The sequence below is a fragment of the Tiliqua scincoides genome, chromosome 9 (assembly GCF_035046505.1).
Source record: "Tiliqua scincoides isolate rTilSci1 chromosome 9, rTilSci1.hap2, whole genome shotgun sequence".
NCBI classification, from domain to species: Eukaryota; Metazoa; Chordata; class Lepidosauria; order Squamata; family Scincidae; genus Tiliqua; species Tiliqua scincoides.
In genome coordinates this window covers 22,422,417-22,440,755 of record NC_089829.1, presented here as the reverse complement: position 1 = coordinate 22,440,755, position 18,339 = coordinate 22,422,417, and the positions used below count along the sequence as shown (strand labels likewise).

The 18,339-nt window shown below is 53.0% G+C and overlaps 2 protein-coding genes across 3 annotated transcripts; both read right to left on the bottom strand.

Moving 5' to 3' along the window:
• Positions 1-1,223: 1,223 nt before the first annotated feature.
• Positions 1,224-4,816, bottom strand: NQO1 (NAD(P)H quinone dehydrogenase 1). The gene is made up of 6 exons (XM_066637037.1): positions 4,675-4,816; positions 4,404-4,571; positions 4,001-4,131; positions 3,789-3,902; positions 3,437-3,538; positions 1,224-2,036 (listed from the first exon to the last, which is right to left on the bottom strand). The coding sequence occupies exons 1-6, from the start codon at positions 4,679-4,681 to the stop codon at positions 1,734-1,736; spliced, it is 825 nt and encodes a 274-aa protein (XP_066493134.1). The 5' UTR covers positions 4,682-4,816; the 3' UTR covers positions 1,224-1,733.
• Positions 4,817-8,606: 3,790 nt separating this feature from the next.
• On the bottom strand, positions 8,607-18,146 carry NOB1 (NIN1 (RPN12) binding protein 1 homolog). 2 transcript variants are annotated; one of them, XM_066637234.1, is made up of 9 exons: positions 18,067-18,146; positions 14,351-14,483; positions 13,518-13,651; positions 12,343-12,414; positions 11,884-12,033; positions 11,593-11,796; positions 10,954-11,051; positions 10,636-10,780; positions 8,607-9,175 (listed from the first exon to the last, which is right to left on the bottom strand). In XM_066637234.1, the coding sequence occupies exons 1-9, from the start codon at positions 18,127-18,129 to the stop codon at positions 8,906-8,908; spliced, it is 1,269 nt and encodes a 422-aa protein (XP_066493331.1). In that variant the 5' UTR covers positions 18,130-18,146; the 3' UTR covers positions 8,607-8,905. The 2 variants fall into 2 exon arrangements, with proteins under 2 accessions (XP_066493331.1, XP_066493332.1); XM_066637235.1 differs by having other exon boundaries at positions 11,626-11,796.
• Positions 18,147-18,339: the final 193 nt, after the last annotated feature.

Genomic DNA, 18,339 nt, shown 5'->3' with positions numbered 1-18,339 from the left:
AGCTCTACAGCCTCCTTGAGATGCGGTGGCCAGAACGGTACACAATATTACAGATGTGACTACAGATCTGTATGGAGACAATGTAGCATCTTCTCAAGGACTTGCATGAGATATCCCTTCTTCCCAGGAAGCCACACACAGCATTTCCACTGAGCTCTACCACAACTCCTAAGATGTTTCCTGGTTCATCGACACCTCAGGTTCTGTCGCTGTCTATTTGAAACTGGAATATTTTGCTCCATTGTGCATTACTTTATGCTTACTGACACTGAACTGCATTTGCCATTTGGAGTGGTCCCAAAGTAGGGCACTTATTGGTTTGGGTTTTCCACCCCTGAATAGTTTTGTATCCTTTGCAAACCTGTCCATCTCACTGCTTACCCCTACCTCAGTGGTTCTCAAACTATGGTGTCACGACACCCCAGCCAGAGCCCTGGCCTCTGCCCCCTTAAGGGGTGGGGAGGGGAGAAGGCAATGACAATGCGCTAGACAGCACCGCTTTGGGGGGGCACAGGGGCTTGCTGCTCCTTACCATAGGCTGCAGCAGCCTCCCGGGGGTGCAGGGAGCCCGTTCCAGCCTCCAGTGCTCCCCAACATGCAAAGACAGTCAAAATCACGAGCATGACTACTTCTGGTTTCATGAATGCAAAACCAGAAGTGGTCATGATCGCAATTGTTAGGGTCTCTGCAGCATGGGAAGCCCTGCAGAGGTGGGCACAGGGGCTCCCCGCACCCTTGGCAGGCTGCTGCAAGCTATGGTAAGGGGCAGCAAGCCCCTGTACCCCACTAAAGTGGCATGATCTAACACACTGTGTCGCTGCCTTCCCCCCACCCCTGCCCAGACTAAGTGTGGCTCAAACTCTGAGAGTTTGAGAACCGCTGCTCTACCTTCGTGTCCTTTATGAACATCTGATGCACACTACCTTGGAATGCTGAAGCCTGGCTGCGGCCATAAAAAGATGCCCCACAGCAGGCAATCTGCTAGCCAGGAGCAGCTGCAAGGAAGGGGTGTCTGTCCATCTCTTTACAAGGAGGCACACACATAATTTCTGCCTGAAGACAGCCATTCCAGTTGCGGTTGTCACTTGATGGAGGAGCTGATTGGTATGTGCATGTACCAGGCATTGTAATCAGGCACAGGCTCAGCAATCAACCTGTCATACCATTGTGGTTGAAATGTCATCCTGCAGAGAACAGAACTGAATACAGACAAATGTCCAAAATAGTGTTTGCAAAAGAAGTTTAATAGCAAGTGTTTTGCATGCTAACAGACGTGCATAAGAGAAGCATCACTACATACATTCCGAAGACGCTGTAGAAAAAGTTTAATCCTTACACCGCAAAAGAGAACAGATTTCTCCAAAGAAGTGAATGTGAGAGGAAGTCTTCAGTCCTGGCCACAGAGGTGAGGGTTTAAAAGCTGATGCTTATCCTTACTATCCCAGAAGAGGAGGCCAGGCCCTGTATTTGGAACACAGCCCCCAATTGGGTAATCTTCCCCTCCCACCAGCACCTCAGTGGCTGGGTCAGCTGTTGGAAAATCTCCCTAGAGAAGAAGCAAGTGCCCCAGCCAATGAAGTCTGTTTTTGGGGAGCCTCCTGGCAGCCCACTGGAAAGCTCCTCCCTGGAAGTCCCCCCCACGGGGCCCTGCATATGGCCCAGCTCCGCCTAAGCAGAAGCCAGGCATGCTAGATACACAGGCCGAACTACCTGGCCACTTGGAGTGACTATTTTTATGGGGCTTTAACCTGACTGTTGGGCAGGAATGGCTTCCCCATGTGCTGGCCGACTGTCAACCCGTATTTCTTGTCTTCCTGCTGCTCCTGGATTTCTTTCTTCAGGACAAAGCCCCCTGCAAAGCTCAGCTCAAAACTGCTGCTGGGGGCAAAGGTCAGAGGCTTCTCCTCCCAGATGGTTGCCAGCCTCTTTTTCCATCCTGCCAAGATCTGGGAGCGGACGTCTGCTGGTGTGTGCCCAATGCTGAAGGCAATCTGGGGCTCCAGGATTTGGAAGCCACAGAAGTGCAGGATGCCACTCTGGGGAAGGGGGAGAGCATATTTCAGCACCTACTTCAAATAACTCTGGAGAGCTGCAATGTAACACCTGAGCAGCGTGGGAGTTGGGCCAGGAAAGAGCTACACAATCATGTCTAATAACTGCTCTGCCTCCCTGTATTGTTCCCTCAATTGTTACTCTAGAACAGCGATCTCCACAATGCAGACCACTGTGTTGCAAGATTACCCATGGGGCAGGGCACAGCAGTGGCAGAGGTTTTCCATTCTGCACTGCACCCCCCCCCCCCCCAATTCACTGCTGATCTCAGAAACTCGGGCTGGGCAGCCACTTCTGCCTGGAAATTGGGTTGCAGAGCTTGGTGTGGTGACAGGCACTGGAAGCAGCTGCCCAGTGTGAGTTCCCGAAGAGACTGGCTGCAAAAGAGGGAGGATGTGATGTGGAACAGAAAGCCTCTGCTAGGCCCAGCAAAGCTGCATCAGACCTGCAGGCTAGGGTTTGGAGGCTACTGCTCTAACATTTTGAAAGCACCTAAACTTTGAGTCTTGGCTACAGTTTTAAGCTTGTTGTTCTAATTCAGTGAGCCAAAAATGTTTCTTGGGCCTCCTGCTGTTTCAAATGCAACCTGTTGACTTAACAGGGTTGACAATGGCTGTGTTCTGATGCAACTAGGAGAAGGGGTTCTGTGTAACCTGGCAAATTGCCTCCTGCCTTTTGGCAATCTCTTCAATGGGCCCCACCCATAAGAACAGCCCCACTGGATCAGGCCATAGGCCCATCTAGTCCAGCTTCCTGTATCTCACAGCGGCCCACCAAATGCCCCAGGGAGCACACCAGATAACAAGAGACCTCATCCTGGTGCCCTCCCCTACATCTGGCATTCTGACTTAACCCATTTCTAAAATCAGGAGGTTGCGCATACTCATCATGGCTTGTACCCCATAATGGAATTTTCCTCCAGAAACTTGTCCAATCCCCTTTTAAAGGCACCCAGGCAAGATGCCATCACCACATCCTGTGGCAAGGAGTTCCACAGACCAACCACACGCTGAGTAAAGAAATATTTTCTTTTGTCTGTCCTAACCCGCCCAACACTCAATTTTAGTGGATGTCCCCTGGTTCTGGTATTATGTGAGAGTGTAAAGAGCATCTCCCTATCCTCTCTGTCCATTCCCTGCATAATTTTGTATGTCTCAATCATGTCCCCCCTCAAGCGTCTCTTTTCTAGGCTGAAGAGGCCCAAACGCCGTAGCCTTTCCTCATAAGGAAGGTGCCCCAGCCCCGTAATCATCTTAGTTGCTCTCTTTTGCACCTTTTCCATTTCCACTATGTCTTTTTTGAGATGCGGAGACCAGAACTGGACACAATACTCCAGGTGTGGCCTTACCATTGATTAAGCCTTTAGCTACAAGTTCTGTCTTACCTGTATCGGCCACAGAATGATATTGATGTCCCCATTGATGCCTTCAGGAGTGTACATGGAGCCCGTCCCACCAGTGGTAAAAGACAGCACTGCCTTCTTACTCTGCAGGGAACCACACCTTTGAGTCATGTTCTGCTTAGGGGCAGCAAATGCAAGCAGGAAGCCTGGGGCAGCCAGGCAGCCCCAGTGCAGGCTTTGTGGAGGGCTGAGAGAGCAGAGCTGCACGCCCCCCCCCCTCCTTCCTCACTTCGAAAGAGGAGCGATGGAAGGGGCTGCGGCTTCACTTGCAAGGCCAGACACTGGGGCAAGAGAGTACCACTGCCTTCAGCAAGCTGCTGCAGCGCATACCCACCTGGAAGGGCCCCTGGTCATACATGGCTGCGTAGGAATAGGCAAAGCCAGACGTCAGGACCCGCTCACACCAGCCCTTCAGGATGGCCGGCAAGCCGAACCACTGGATGGGGAACTGTAAGGCAAGCAGAGGTGCCAGTGCCACTTGCCCCTTAGGCTCTCCCAGTCCCCCTGCCACCCCCTCCCCACCTGCCAGCACTGGCCTGTGCCCACCTGGAAGATGACCAGGTCAGCAGCCTCCAGCTTCTTCTGCTCAGCCACGATGTCAGCGCTCAGGCGGCCCTCCTTCCACGCCCGCCCTGTCTCTGCACCGTAGTTGAAGTTGGTCTCGTCCTCAGGAGCATCTGGTGGAGGGAGGAAAGCTGGTAGTGCATGGGGGGTGGTTGGCCCAAGGGGGGGACCCTGGGGCAGGGTGCCACCTTTCGCTCTCATGCCCACCAGTTTACTGGGGCTGCAATCCTAGCCACACTTACCTGGGAATAAGCCCAATTGACTATAATGAAACTTACTCCTGAGAAGGCTGCAGACCTACCCACCCTTACCTGGGTGTAAGCCCCACAGATCCTAACGGGACTTACTTCTGAGCAAACGCGCCTAGGCTCGGGCTGCCACTCACCCGCCACGTCGGCCCGCGAGAGCACGGCGTTGAAGCGCATGGCGTAGAGGTCGGAGACGGCCACGCTCCAGCCGGCCCGGCGCAGCGCCTCCACCGCCGCGTCCTTCATGGCGTAGTTGAAGGAGGCGCGCTCGGGGTGGGCCAGCACCACCAGGGCTTTCCTTACGGCTGCGGAGAGGGAGAGGGAGAGAGGGGCGGCGGGGCGGCCCGTCGGTCAGCAGCGCTCCTGGGCCCCCCGCGCAAGCAAGCCGCCCTCGCGGCAGCCACTCACCGGCCATGGCGCTGCTCTGGAGAGGGAGGCACAGGCGGAAGCGGCGTCTCTTATAGACGCTCCGCTCCCCTCCGCCCTTTACCCAGGGAGTCGCCCCCGCCGAGCTGCTGAGTCATCGGGGCTGGCACTGCAGCCCTTCCGCCCCAGCAGCTGCTTGCCCGCGGCGGCTCGCTTTGGCAGGCAGCCAAAAGCCTTGGAAGGCGCCCGGCCAGCCCCAGCTTGCGACTGCAGCAGCAGTCGTGCCCTGTTTCCTGGGAGTAAGCCCCATTGACTATAATGGGAGTTACTTCTGAGTAGACAAGCACAGGATTGGGCTCTCAGAGGTTGCAATCCTATCCACACTTACTTGGGAGTAAGCCCCATTGACTATAATGGGAGTTACTTCTGAGTAGACAAGCACAGGATTGGGCTCTCAGAGGTTGCAATCCTATCCACACTTACTTGGGAGTAAGCCCCATTGACTATAATGGGAGTTACTTCTGAGTAGACAAGCACAGGAATGGGCTCTCAGAGGTTGCAATCCTATCCACACTTACTTGGGAGTAAGCCCCATTGACTATAATGGGAGTTACTTCTGAGTAGACAAGCACAGGATTGGGCTCTCAGAGGTTGCAATCCTATCCACACTTACTTGGGAGTAAGCCCCATTGACTATAATGGGAGTTACTTCTGAGTAGACAAGCACAGGAATGGGCTCTCAGAGGTTGCAATCCTATCTACACTTACTTGGGAGTAAGCCCCATTGACTATAATGGGAGTTACTTCTGAGTAGACAAGCACAGGAATGGGCTCTCAGAGGTTGCAATCCTATCCACACTTACCTGGGAGTAAGCCCCATTGACTATACTGGGCCGGTCGCGGTCTCGGTAAGCGACTCTTTGCAGACCGGGACGCTGCAGCGGCCTCCCTGTGCCCCCGAGGCTGGGGGGACTGGGACCCCCTTACATGCACACGAGCACGGTCCAGGAGAGCGGAACTTCCCGCGGCGGAGGCAGCGCGCTCTTCGGACCACTGTGGGCTGCGCCATTTTGGTGGGACGAGAGCAACTGGGATTTGGCGAGGGGCGGAGGGACCGGGCCCCGCAGTACTGCCTGGATGGGGGCAGAGAAGAAGCGCTGAACGGGCTTCTGCCCCGCTCCCAGCAGCAGAGCCGCAGACCAGTGCTCCCAGCTGCCAAGTAGGGGGCGAACACAGAAGAGGGGCTCTTAAAGCGAATTTAAGTTTCGGACAGTCTACACCAGTGGCGTAGCTAGCAGGGGGGTGCATAGCACTACGTTTTGCAGGGAGCCTCACCGCAGCCTGCAAGGGGCCCCCTACCCTCCACAGTCATGGGGGAGCAAAATGGAGGAGTACACTCTGGATGGGTAGGGGCCCCTTGCATGCTGAGGTGAGACTCCCTGCAAAACTTAGTGCTTTGCACCCCCTCTAGCTACCCCACTGGTCTACACACAACGGAATGCTGACTGGCAAGCGGATGGGGGGGGGTCTTTCCCAGCCCAGAGATATTGCTGGAGGCTGAACCTGGGGTCAGCCACATGCACAGCCAGAGCAGCTTTGCAACTAGGCTACAGTCCAATGCAGCATTTTGACTTTGTGCCCAGCTGTGGAAAATGCAAAAACCTGCCATATGCAGTCTGCTGGCCTGGCAGGCAAGCAAGCACCACCAGCTGGTCTTGGGCTTAAAGCTGTACAGGGATGGGCAAACTTTCAGTATTAGGGACCCTGGACCTTTAACAATTGTATAGAAGCAGGGGAGTTTCATCAGGTGCAGTGTGTCATCTGTGAGATGAAATTTCACCTGCTGAAATTCTCTATCCTACACAATTGTTAGAGGTCTAGGATCCCTAATATTGAAAGTTTGCCCATCCCTGAACAATAGGAAGCTGCAGAGCCATACCCTCCTATTCAAGCCCACTGGTGTCACTCCTGACAGGCAGCAGCTCTGCCGACCAGCAGGTTCAGGCCTTCCCCATTATCTACTCACCAAGGGCCTTTGGGTGGGAGAGGCCTCAAACCAGGTCACCAGGTAAAGGGGCTACATGGCTGCCTGCACACCCCTTGTCAAGGGCCAAGGCTCTACACCTGCCTTGTTTTATTGAGCATATTTGTATACTGCTTTTGAGACAAAAAAAGTCCACAAAGGCAGCTTGCACTGCACTAGGCGCATATTCATGAAAGGCACACACAACAGAGCACCCACAGACCAGCATGCTTCCTCTCCTGAGCGTGGGGAATGGAAATGGGGAGAAGGCAAAGGAAGTAAACAGTGACTCAGCTCAGGTGCCTACCAAGGGACGGCTGGACTGCTGGGAAACCTTGTTGACAGCAGTTGGTGAGGAACAAGAGATGTTGGGGGGGGGGGTCCCCAGAGCCCCAAATGTTGCCATACTCCTTTGTCCGGTAATAACAAGGAGAACAAACATGCTAATTAGGTGCTTAGCAGCCCACACAGAGGCTCCTAGTTGCTCAGCTTGTGCAGCACAAACACATGGAATTTCAGGTTGACCCAACTTGCCAGCCTCCATTCCTGCTGTCCACACCGCTTGGACTGCATGGCAAAATGTCTTGAGGTGGCCCCTGGAGGGGCTGTGCTGGTGGGGCAGATTCAGATACTCAGCTGCTGTAGTACCCACACTGCACCAGGGTGATTGGCAGAGGGGATTCTGGGGGCATGCAAGTCAAAAGGGTTGCTGCAGAGCAGGCCATGCTGTCACCAAAGCCCAAAATTTATTCACTTTCCTTTCCAGAAGCTCAGGCCCAGGTTTGATTTTTGGTGGAGGCACCTGCTTGCACTGCTAGTGACTCGTGACAGGGAGGGGCCCTGTTGGCACCACAAAGCAGGCTGATGAAAGCAGCCTGTTTACCCTGCAAATACAGCTTATCTCAGGCCTCTGCCAGCAGATTTTGCTGCTTTGGTGGTACAGGTCAGGGCAGTCACAAGGAATGCAAACTGAGCCAGGCTTATGCAAATTCACGGCCTCTTTTCTTTCAGCTCAGAGGAATGAGAGCCAAACACGTCCCAGCAGGAGGAAAGGAGGGGGAAAGGGCATGCATAGTCCCCAGGCTCTAATAGCCACTCACAATACAATAAACTTTTGCACATATTAACTGGGTGGAGCAAAGCATTTTTGGATTAACCTGAATCTGGCAGTTGAGGCAGTATTGTGTGCACACACCCATACACTCTCTCTCACTTCACCGGACTTTCTCTGCAGAAGAGTTTATGTATCTCAGCTTGCAGGATCTAGCCCCAAGCTGATCAGATTGAAAGGGCCCTTCTGCAATCACTGCAACCAGCTCGCTGCACAGAAAAGGACTAACAGCTCAATCCTAACCTGCATTAGAATGGGCAAGAAGGCTTATCCCTTTACTCCAAGTAATGGCCCTGCCCAACCACCTCAATGGGGCTACTGATAGCTGGCATGGTTCCAAGCAGCCCAGTATAATGCCTGGCTACTCAAGGGAGGGGGGGTTAGTGGCCCAACCGCCATGTTCCCTCTCCCATCTCCAAAATGCCCCCAATCCACCCTCCCCAACCCCCCTCCCCCCACATTGGCATCCCCAGGCTGGCACAACCTTACCTGCTCAGGCAAGTGCAGAGGCTGGATGTATACCTCCTTACATCAGGCCAGCCTTACAGCATGTCTGTGACACTCTAAGGCTGGCGCAAAGAACTAGCAGCAGCCCAACACAAGGTTGGGATTGTGCTCTCTAAGCCAAGATGGATCTTCCTGACTGCTCCAAGTTAGGTTAGGATGCCTCCCCTCCTCCCAGTGGCCTAGTAGCAGCAAACATGACAGCTGAGCCACTGAAGGGAGGAGCTGGCCAGATGGAGCTGTTTATTTGCTCAAGTCCACATGGCACAGCCACTGGCCTCCATGCAGCAGCAGTGCAACCAAACATTTTTCTCACTTTGCTGAAGAGACACACAATGCAGAAACCAGGGTTTATTAGATCATGGCCAAGAGTTTGGTCAAGTCCATGGACAACTCCCTTTCCAGACCAACAGTCTGCAACACTTCCTTTCCAGACCCCCAACAGTCCCCACACTTCCTTCTGCAGAGGGATGGCTCTTGCTCCTCGCTCACAACACAGTGCAGCCTGTTGCCTGGGGTGCACAGCCTCACCCAGTGTTTCAGCCCTAACTTCTCAAGTCCCTCAGAAGCACAAGAATGGCATCCCTTTCTCGCGTCCCCGGCCAGGTGGGTGACCACATGGCCCGGTGGTGACATCATCTCTTTTTCCCAAACTTTTTGATGGCTGTGTTGGGGTTCAGGCGCCTCCGGCCTGCACCCAGCGCTGCATCTCGAATCTGTAGGTTGGCAGCCCGGCTGTAGATGTCATTCTCCACAAATGGAGAGGTCCCTGCAGTGTAATCTGGGTCAAAGACGTTAGTCTTCTGCCTGGCCTTGCGGGAGAGCCGCTGCTGGGGGAAGCACTGGTCCTCTGTCAGGTGAGGGTTGCTGGCGTGCTTGCCCCCTTGGGGAGCAGGAAGAGAATACTGAGGGGAGAAACAGAGACACAAGAACATCAGAAAAGCCCCATCAGAAGGCCAAAGGGGACCCGTCCTAGTCCAGCTTCCTGCATCTCACAGTGGCCCACCAGATGCCTCAGGGAGTACACAAGACCACAAGATCCCTGCACGCTGGAGGATGCATACTGGGAGAGACAGCCCTCTCATCAACAGGGCCCCTTCCTCTACTGACAGAGGTGGCCGGTTCCTGCAAAGCGCTCCCCTGCTCTCTAATACACCTCTGCTTCTAAAACTCAGCTCCATTCAGCAGTCTGCCTTAAAGGACGGGGGTGCTTTCCCGCTGGATGTGCTGAACCTCATGCCCTCCATTCGTCAACTGCCACTCAATGCAGACAGCTACAGGTACCCCTGGCACAGCAGCCCTGCTTCCTACGAGCTGAACTGCTCAAGCAAACACTGTCTCCTCTCATATGAACCTGTCCATTAGTTCAGAGCTTCTCCAGAGACCCTTCTCAGGGTGTCCTAGCCTTTGGAGATCAAGCAGGTAGGCTCCCTGTGAGAGAATCTTCTCTGTGGAGACACCCATGGAATCCTCCCCCCAACCAGGGCACACATCACCAGTCCCTTCCCTGCTACTTCTCCTTTTGGGCCTTTCAAGGTGGTTGAGAGCAGCGGTGGGCAAATCCAGGCCTGGGGACCATTTGTGGCCCTCAGGGATCCCAAATCCAGCTCGCAGGGAGCCCCTAGTCTCTGGTCTGTCAGAGACTGTTGGAGCCTGCGCTGACCCACAACTGCCAGCTTCGACCACCAGATGTGAGCTGCAGGTCAAGTCAGAGCAAGGTCTTTTATAGTCTCCATGTGTTTTCTGCTTTTTCCTGGGCATTATTTAACCCCCCCCCCCAATTGCCTCTGAACAACTTATGTCTCCATATGTTTCTAGCTTGGTCTGTATGTTTTTCACTGTGCAAGAGGTGTGTGGCAAACAGTTCGTAGTTCTCATGCTGTTCTACATGCCTGTATTATAGTTCTCATATATATTATAAAAAAGCTCAATAAAATTCATTCATTCAAGTTGTCTCTAATATATTCATTTATGTAAATTTATTCAAACTTGAAATATAAACTAATGCTTTTTTCCTGTTGAGACCGTGTGTGGCCCTCCTGCCAAAATGTTTGCCCACTCCTGGTCTAGAGTATCTGACTGCTCTTAAAGGGCAGTTTTAACATGGACTTTTGGTTGCTAACTTGTCCTTTTACTTGCTGTGCTTATGTTTTGTGGAAATTTTTCAGGTATTGCCTTCAGGGCACTGCAACAGGCCGGGCGTGAATCAACAGGCCCGGCGAGATAAAGCAGGGTAGGGCTGGGTGTGGGCCCTGGCAGCAGAGAAGAACAATAGTGGGTGAGCCCTGGGAAGAGAGAGTCTGCTATGGTACTGCAGGGCCTGGGGGGGCGCCAACCAAAGCTGCAGCAGCAGCTCACTACTCACCCGGAGGCCGCGGGAGTTCAGAACCTTTGGGTTGTGGGAAAAATGCAGGTGGAAGCTGCCATCATCGCCCACCGTCACTGCCACCTTTTTCAGCGTCTTGTTCCCGCAGTGTGGGCAAAAGAGCCGGGTCATTTCTGAGGTTGTCCTGGAGAGGGGAGACAAACTGGATTGGTGCCCTGGGGCTGCAGAGGAGCAGCAAAAGCTGGAGCACGTTGAGTGGCTTTCAAGTAGGACTCAGTACAGGCCTTGCTGCTGCCACCGCCGCCACCACCCACCCCAGCGGGTGAGCCGCAACTTTGACCCAGGGTAAGCACTTACTTAAAGCAGCCATGGCAGCGGAGGAGATAGCTTCGCGTGTGCCGGATCAGCATGCCGTTCACTGCCAGCACGTGCAGTCCCATCTGGAGCAAGACATTCTGTACGAGGGAGAGAGGCCTGGTCAACTCTGGCAAGCATAGCAGGCCCCAGCCACTGGCAGCCAGATGGGCAGGGTGGAGACCCATGCTTGGGCTCCACACACTTCTGATGGCCCACACGTTGGGCATTCAGGACTGGCCTGAGTTGTGGTTCAGGGCACAGAGACAGAGCCAATACTGGTGTAAAGACTGTTGCCTTTAGAACAAAATGAACAAACTGCTGGCTTCTTTTTCCTATTGCCGGATGGGTACTATTTGCTGACTGAAAGAGATGTCACAGAGCCCATGATGCTGCCCAAACAAAGCTGCAACAGCCATCTCCATAACCCCCCCTCAAGAGCCCCACCCTGAACTTTTTCCTGCTCTTCTGCTGTCCCACCAGGACTCGTGAGAACCTGTCACGGTTCCCTTCCTGCCTCATCCCATATTTGTGCTCTAGAAAGCACTAAACCAGTTGCCACCAAGTGCAACAAGTTTGCAACGCAAACACAAGAAGCAAACACAGGATAATGAGAATCCGCAAGGCCAGCAGCACACTTGCCTGCATGGCAAAGTCAGTGGTCACACAGCCAACCTGCACCCCAGCAGGCTCCTCCTCGTCCTGGCCCATGTCCTGCTGGATCTGCCGAATGTTGCTGGGTGTGATCCATCCTTCTTCATCACTGCTGTCACCTTCGGCCTCCTCCTCCTCGTCACTCTCCTGCCTCTTGCTGGCCTCTGGCTCAATGAAGACGGCATCTGCTTTCTGCAAGACAAGCTGACTGAGCACCTGTGGACAAAGACTGGAGTCTGCACTGTTCAGGGAGGGCGGAGAGTGGGAGGCAGCTCTCACCAGCAGTTCCTGCAGGTCCTCCTCTATACTGGGCAGAGGATTCCTCCAGTACAGGAAGGAGCCAAATTCCACATTTTCGGGGCCACCCGAGTCTGACCACTCTCTGCTTCTTGAAGCCACTGGGTGCCTCTTGCCTTCTGAGCACTTGCTCTAGGGTTGAAGATGCAAAACAAAGTGTCAAGTGCTAAAAGAGAGGACCAGGCTAGGCCTTCTGGGGGGGGGGGGGAAACAGACCCCACCTGTCCTTTCCCCCAGCCACATGATCACTAGAGAAGACAACGTGCTGCCAGTCAAACCCACCACGTAGGCCAAACCAGGACTCTGGTTTCCAGGGCACCTCAGGAACCCCTAGGAGCTGTGCTGCCCTCTCCCTGCAAGCAAGAACATGGCCAGCCACGACCACACTGGAGGAGTGATGTTCCTCTTCTCCCTCCCACCCAAGAGAAGCACAGCAGTTACCTTGGAGGGGAGATGGAAGCCAGCCACGTGAACAGGGGCCTCAGGGTGCTGACTAGTTGAGCTGAGCTTTACCTGCAAGGATCCGGGAAGAGAGAGAGAGACACACACACACACTCATCAGGGCCTGCTCTCTGCCCCGCTTCTAGGAGCAGCCTCCCCAAGAATCCCACCTTTCTTCCCTTCAGTTGTTTGTAGACTGCTTTTCTGGAATACCGCTCAACCCAAGTATTCACAAAGAAAAGACATGAAAACATGAAGCTCCTGTCTCCCAAGTACAGCCAAGTTCAACAAGCTCAGTTGTCCACTCCTGGACTGGCAGCACCACTCTGGGGTCTCAGGTCAAGAAAGGCCTTGCCCAGCCTGGCTTGGAGGTGCTGTCAGAGACTGAACATGCTGAAACCTCCTGCAGGCAAGTGTGAGCTACAGCCCTGCCCCCTCTTCCTGAATCTGGTGCTATCTCCAACAGCAGCAACAAAAAAGAGGAAAAAATGGGTCACAGGCTGCCAGTACGTACAGCTGATGCATTTTGACAGATGGGTTGCATGAGACCAAGAAAAGCTGAACATGCTGCTTATGTGCAACTTGGCCAGAGGACTCCAAATCATTCCCCCCCCCCCACGCTCCAATCATATAAACAACATTCAATGTCGCTCAGAAAGAACAACTTGCAAAGTGTCACATTGAGGGCAATTTTGATTCAGACACCATCTAATTTAGTTTTAATTTCATTAACCATAATCAGGTCTGTGGTTGCCCTCCCCCTCCACTGTCCTATCCTTCCTGTTTCTGTGTGCTTTCCTCTTTGACTTATATCTTGACACCTAAATTAGATTAGAGATTTTTATCTGTATGTCTGATGGACTCTCATTATAAATAAAGTGCTTAGCTGAACACAGTCACTGTGCTGCAGTAGTTAAGAGTGTTGAACTAGCAGCAGGAAGACCCAGATTCAAATCCTTCACTCATGGGGCAAGCTTGATCAGTTGCTTTCTCTCAGTATAGAGTACAGGAACACTGACTGAGGAACGAGAGGCATTGCATTGCTGGGTTTGAGTGAATGTGGTTTTCCATTATGTTTCCCGGCCTGAGCCTTGGAGCGGATCAGAAATCTAAACCTAACTAACTGAAAGAGATGTGTGCTGAGAAGATATGCATCAAACAAGAGAAAGGACCACCTTCTGTTCAGGCTCCTTTTTCAGGTGAGCTGCACCCACAATCTCTGCTTCCAGTTGGTAGGTGAGGGCCAGGACTTGGATGTCGGTGGCTGAAAGGCTGGGGTAGTCTCCAGTCTTCTTGGAAAACTCTGTCACTAGAAGCAGTAAAAGAAGGTTTCATCAACCAGCCCACAGGCAGAAGGGATGGCTGGAGGAAAGCACTTCCTGTAGACGACTGTGGCCCCAGGAAGCCCAGAAAAGCAGGCAAAGGCAACCCACACCAGGCCCCAGGTGCTCCCCATCTGATCTGAGTGACAATCCGCTTTTGATGGATACCACCCCAGGTCCTGAAAGGATGCAGTGTTTTCCATAGGGAGGCTTCAGAAGCATGGGGTTAGGTTCTTGGGATGGGGTCAGACAGTCAAGTAGAGATTTAGGATTGACAAAAGGTGCACACTGCAGGTTTCTTGCAGTGAAATCTTGGCTGTGAGATGTGGTGGTGATGGCTGAATGGCTCTAAAGGGGACCAGATAAATTCACAGAGGACCGTGTTACTGGAGGACTGGATCACACTGCCTATGCAGGCCAGGTCATGACTGTATCATGGACAAATTTATGGAGGACCAGGTCCCACTGCCTATGCCTCTAAATTACTAGTCAGAGAAGCCTTGGCAAGAGAAGGACCTGCCTTGCTCTCCTTCTTGTGGGCTTCCAGAGGCCACTGAAGGAAACAGGAAGCTGGACTATCTCGTCTGATTCTGCAAGGCTCTTCTCAGGACTTAAGGCCCACATAGCACACAAGCTCCATAGCCCACTTTCTGGGCCAGGGTGGTTGAGAAGTGCAAGCGACTCACCAAGTTGGACATATTCTGGGAAAGGCTGCTTGAAGCGGAGCTCATAAGGCAGCACTGCCAGCCGCCTCCTAGTTTCCCTGTCCCGTATCTCGGTCACCACCTCGCGAATCGTGTAGATGTTCCTGCCAATCTCCTGCCAGCGGGGAAAAGAGGTGTGAGAGCTGCTGCGAGGGGGTCAGATGCTAGAAAATGCAAATGAGGCTTGAGGGGTCCACTGAGAAAGCAGCAGGGAGGGGGAGCAAAATGGAGGTGTATGCTCTGAAGGAGAAGGGCCCTTGCATGCTGCAGTGAGGCTCCTTGCAAAATTTAGTGCTTTGCACCCCCTCTAGCTATGCCACTGATCAACACACAGCAGAAGCCGCCAGCTGGCGACAATGCTGACTGGCAGTGAGAGGGGTCTTTCCCAGCCTAGAGATGCTGCTGGGGACTGAGCCTGGAGTCATCCACATGCACAGCCGCAGCGGCTCTGCCACTGGGCTACAGTCCAATAAAGCATTGTGACAAAACCGCCTCCTTGCCCACCCAAACCCCTCCCTGTTGCTGACAAGAGGTCTCAGGACGGCTGGGTGAGAGACAGTGCCCCAGCTGGGGCTATGGGTGCTTTTGGGAGTGCCACGGATATGAGCTGGTCAGGCCCTCTCACAAGACCCCTGCAACACTGTAGATGCAGGTGCCTGGCCTTCCCCCTGTGGTGGCCTTCTCCATGGCTCAAGGCTTCTGCAGGCAGACAAGATCACAAGACGGAGCCTGCGGGGTTAGGTTGCACGACCATTTTTGCCAGGACCCTGTTTCTTTGCATAAACCTCTTCAGCAGCCCCTCCATGACCAGTAATCAAAGGTAGACTTTCCCTGAGCCTAGAGGCTCCATTTAGCCATTGTGCCTGACAGCCGGTGATCACCTTTCTCCTCCATGCACATGTCTGAGGCAGCAATCCTATCCACACCTTCCCAGGAGTAAGCCCCGTTGACTATAATGGGACTTACCTCTGAGTAGACGTGCATAGAATTGGGTTCTAGAGCTGCAATCCTATCCACATTTTCCAGGGAGTAAGCCCCGTTTGCTATAATGGGACTTCCTTCTGAGTAGACAGGCACAGGAGAGGACTCTGAGGCTGCCACCCTGGCCACACTTATCTGGGAGGAAGCCCCACTGACCAGAACAGGGCTTACTTCTGAGCAGACGTGCACAGGAATGGGCTCTGAGCCCATCTAAAGCTACCGCATCTTGTGCAGGCGCATCCGTCGACGCGGCATACGGGCTGCGAGTGGCCCGCTGCTGCCTCCAGGGCCCCTGCCAGGTTCCTCGCTCAGCCCTCGTCCCCTCTCTCGAGCCTCCAGCGCCAGGGGCAGTCTACCCATCAGGGCACCTGGCCAGGCCAGAGAGAACCCTACATAAGAACATAAGAACAGCCCCACTGGATCAGGCCATAGGCCCATCTAGTCCAGCTTCCTGTATCTCACAGCGGCCCACCAAATGCCCCAGGGAGCACACCAGATAACAAGAGACCTCATCCTGGTGCTCTCCCCTACATCTGGCATTCTGACTTAACCCATTCCTAAAATCAGGAGGTTGCGCATACACATCATGGCTTGTACCCCATAATGGATTTTTCCTCCAGAAACTCGTCCAATCCCCTTTTAAAGGCGTCTAGGCTAGACGCCAGCACCACATCCTGTGGCAAGGAGTTCCACAGACCGACCACGCGCTGAGTAAAGAAATATTTTCTTTTGTCTGTCCCAACCCGCCCAACACTCAATTTCAGTGGATGTCCCCTGGTTCTGGTATTACGTGAGAGTGTAAAGAGCATCTCCCTATCCACTCTGTCCATCCCCTGCATAATTTTGTATGTCTCAATCATGTCCCCCCTCAAGCGTCTCTTTTCTAGGCTGAAGAGGCCCAAACGCCGTAGCCTTTCCTCATAAGGAAGGTGCCCCAGCCCCATAATCATCTTAGTTGCTCTCTTTTGCACCTTTTCCATTTCCACTATGTCTTTTTTGAGATGCGGCGACCAGAACTGGACACAATACTCCAGGTGTGGCCTTACCATCGATTTGTACAACGGCATTATAATACTAACCGTTTTGTTCTCAATACCCTTCCTAATGATCCCAAGCATAGAATTGGCCTTCTTCACTGCAGCCGCACATTGGGTCGACACTTTCATCGACCTGTCCACCACCACCCCAAGATCTCTCTCCTGATCTGTCACAGACAGCTCAGAACCCATCAGCCTATATCTAAAGTTTTGATTTTTTGCTCCAATGTGCATGACTTTACACTTACTGACATTGAAGCGCATCTGCCATTTTGCTGCCCATTCTGCCAGTCTGGAGAGATCCTTCTGGAGCTCCTCACAATCACTTCTGGTCTTTACCACTCGGAAAAGTTTGGTGTCGTCTGCAAACTTAGCCACTTCACTGCTCAACCCTGTCTCCAGGTCATTTATGAAGAGGTTGAAAAGCACCGGTCCCAGGACAGATCCTTGGGGCACACCGCTTTTCACCTCTCTCCATTGTGAAAATTGCCCATTGACACCCACTCTCTGCTTCCTGGCCTCCAACCAGTTCTCAATCCACAAGAGGACCTGTCCTCTAATTCCCTGACTGTGGAGTTTTTTCAGTAGCCTTTGGTGAGGGACCGTGTCAAATGCCTTCTGAAAGTCCAGATATATAATGTCCACGGGTTCTCCCGCATCCACATGCCTGTTGACCTTTTCAAAGAATTCTATAAGGTTCGTGAGGCAAGACTTACCCTTACAGAAGCCATGCTGACTCTCCCTCAGCAAGGCCTGTTCGTCTATGTGTTTTGAGATCCTATCTTTGATGAGGCATTCCACCATCTTACCCGGTATGGATGTTAGGCTGACCGGCCTATAGTTTCCCGGGTCCCCCCTCTTTCCCTTTTTAAAAATAGGCGTGACATTTGCTATCCTCCAATCTTCTGGCACCGTGGCCGTTTTGAGGGACAAGTTGCATACCTTAGTCAAGAGATCTGCAACTTCATTCTTCAATTCCTTAATAACCCTTGGGTGGATGCCATCAGGGCCCGGTGACTTATTGATCTTTAATTTATCAATGAGGTCTGAAACATCTTCTCTTTTAACCTCTATCTGACTTAACTCCTCGGTTAGGAGGGGCCGTTCGGGTAGCGGTATCTGCCCGAGGTCTTCTGCCGTGAAGACAGATGCAAAGAACTCATTTAATTTCTCAGCCATCTCTAAGTCTCCTTTTATCTCCCCTTTCCCTCCCTCACCATCCAGAGGGCCAACTGCTTCTCTGGCGGGTTTCCTGCTTCTAACATATTTGAAGAAGCTTTTATTATTCCCCTTAATGTTGCTGGCCATGCGTTCCTCATAGTCTCGCTTGGCCTCCCCTATCACCTTCTTACATTTCTTTTGCCACAGTTTATGTTCCTTTTTATTCTCTTCATTAGGGCAAGACTTCCATTTACGGAAGGAAGCTTCCTTGCCCTTCACAGCCTCTCTAACTTGGCTGGTTAGCCATGCGGGCACTCTCCTGGATTTAGTGGAACCCTTCTTTCTTTGCGGTATACACCTCTGCTGGGCCTCTATTACTGTTGTTTTAAGCAGCCTCCATGCATTCTGGAGAGACTGGACTCTTTTTACCCTCCCTTTCAACCTCCTTCTAACCAGCCTCCTCATTTGAGGGAAGTCCGCCCGTCGGAAGTCAACCCTGTCAGCCTCCCCACCCGCTACCTGAAGCGGAGCTCCCTTCAAGAACGCGCCAGCATCGGCCACGACGTGCTCCACCGGCGCCATCTTGCCCAGAGCCAGGACTCCCCTCGCGGGGCACGCCGGGAAGTGTAGTTCATGCACTTCCCGCGCGGGGCACCCTGGGAGTCTAGTTCGCCTACTCTATAGACATAATAATACCACTAGACTGACCATTTCGTTGCCTGAAGGCGGGACTTCCGGGAACCGAAGAGGCATTGAGGTTTAGGTTTTTTTTCCCATGTAGTGGGACGGGAC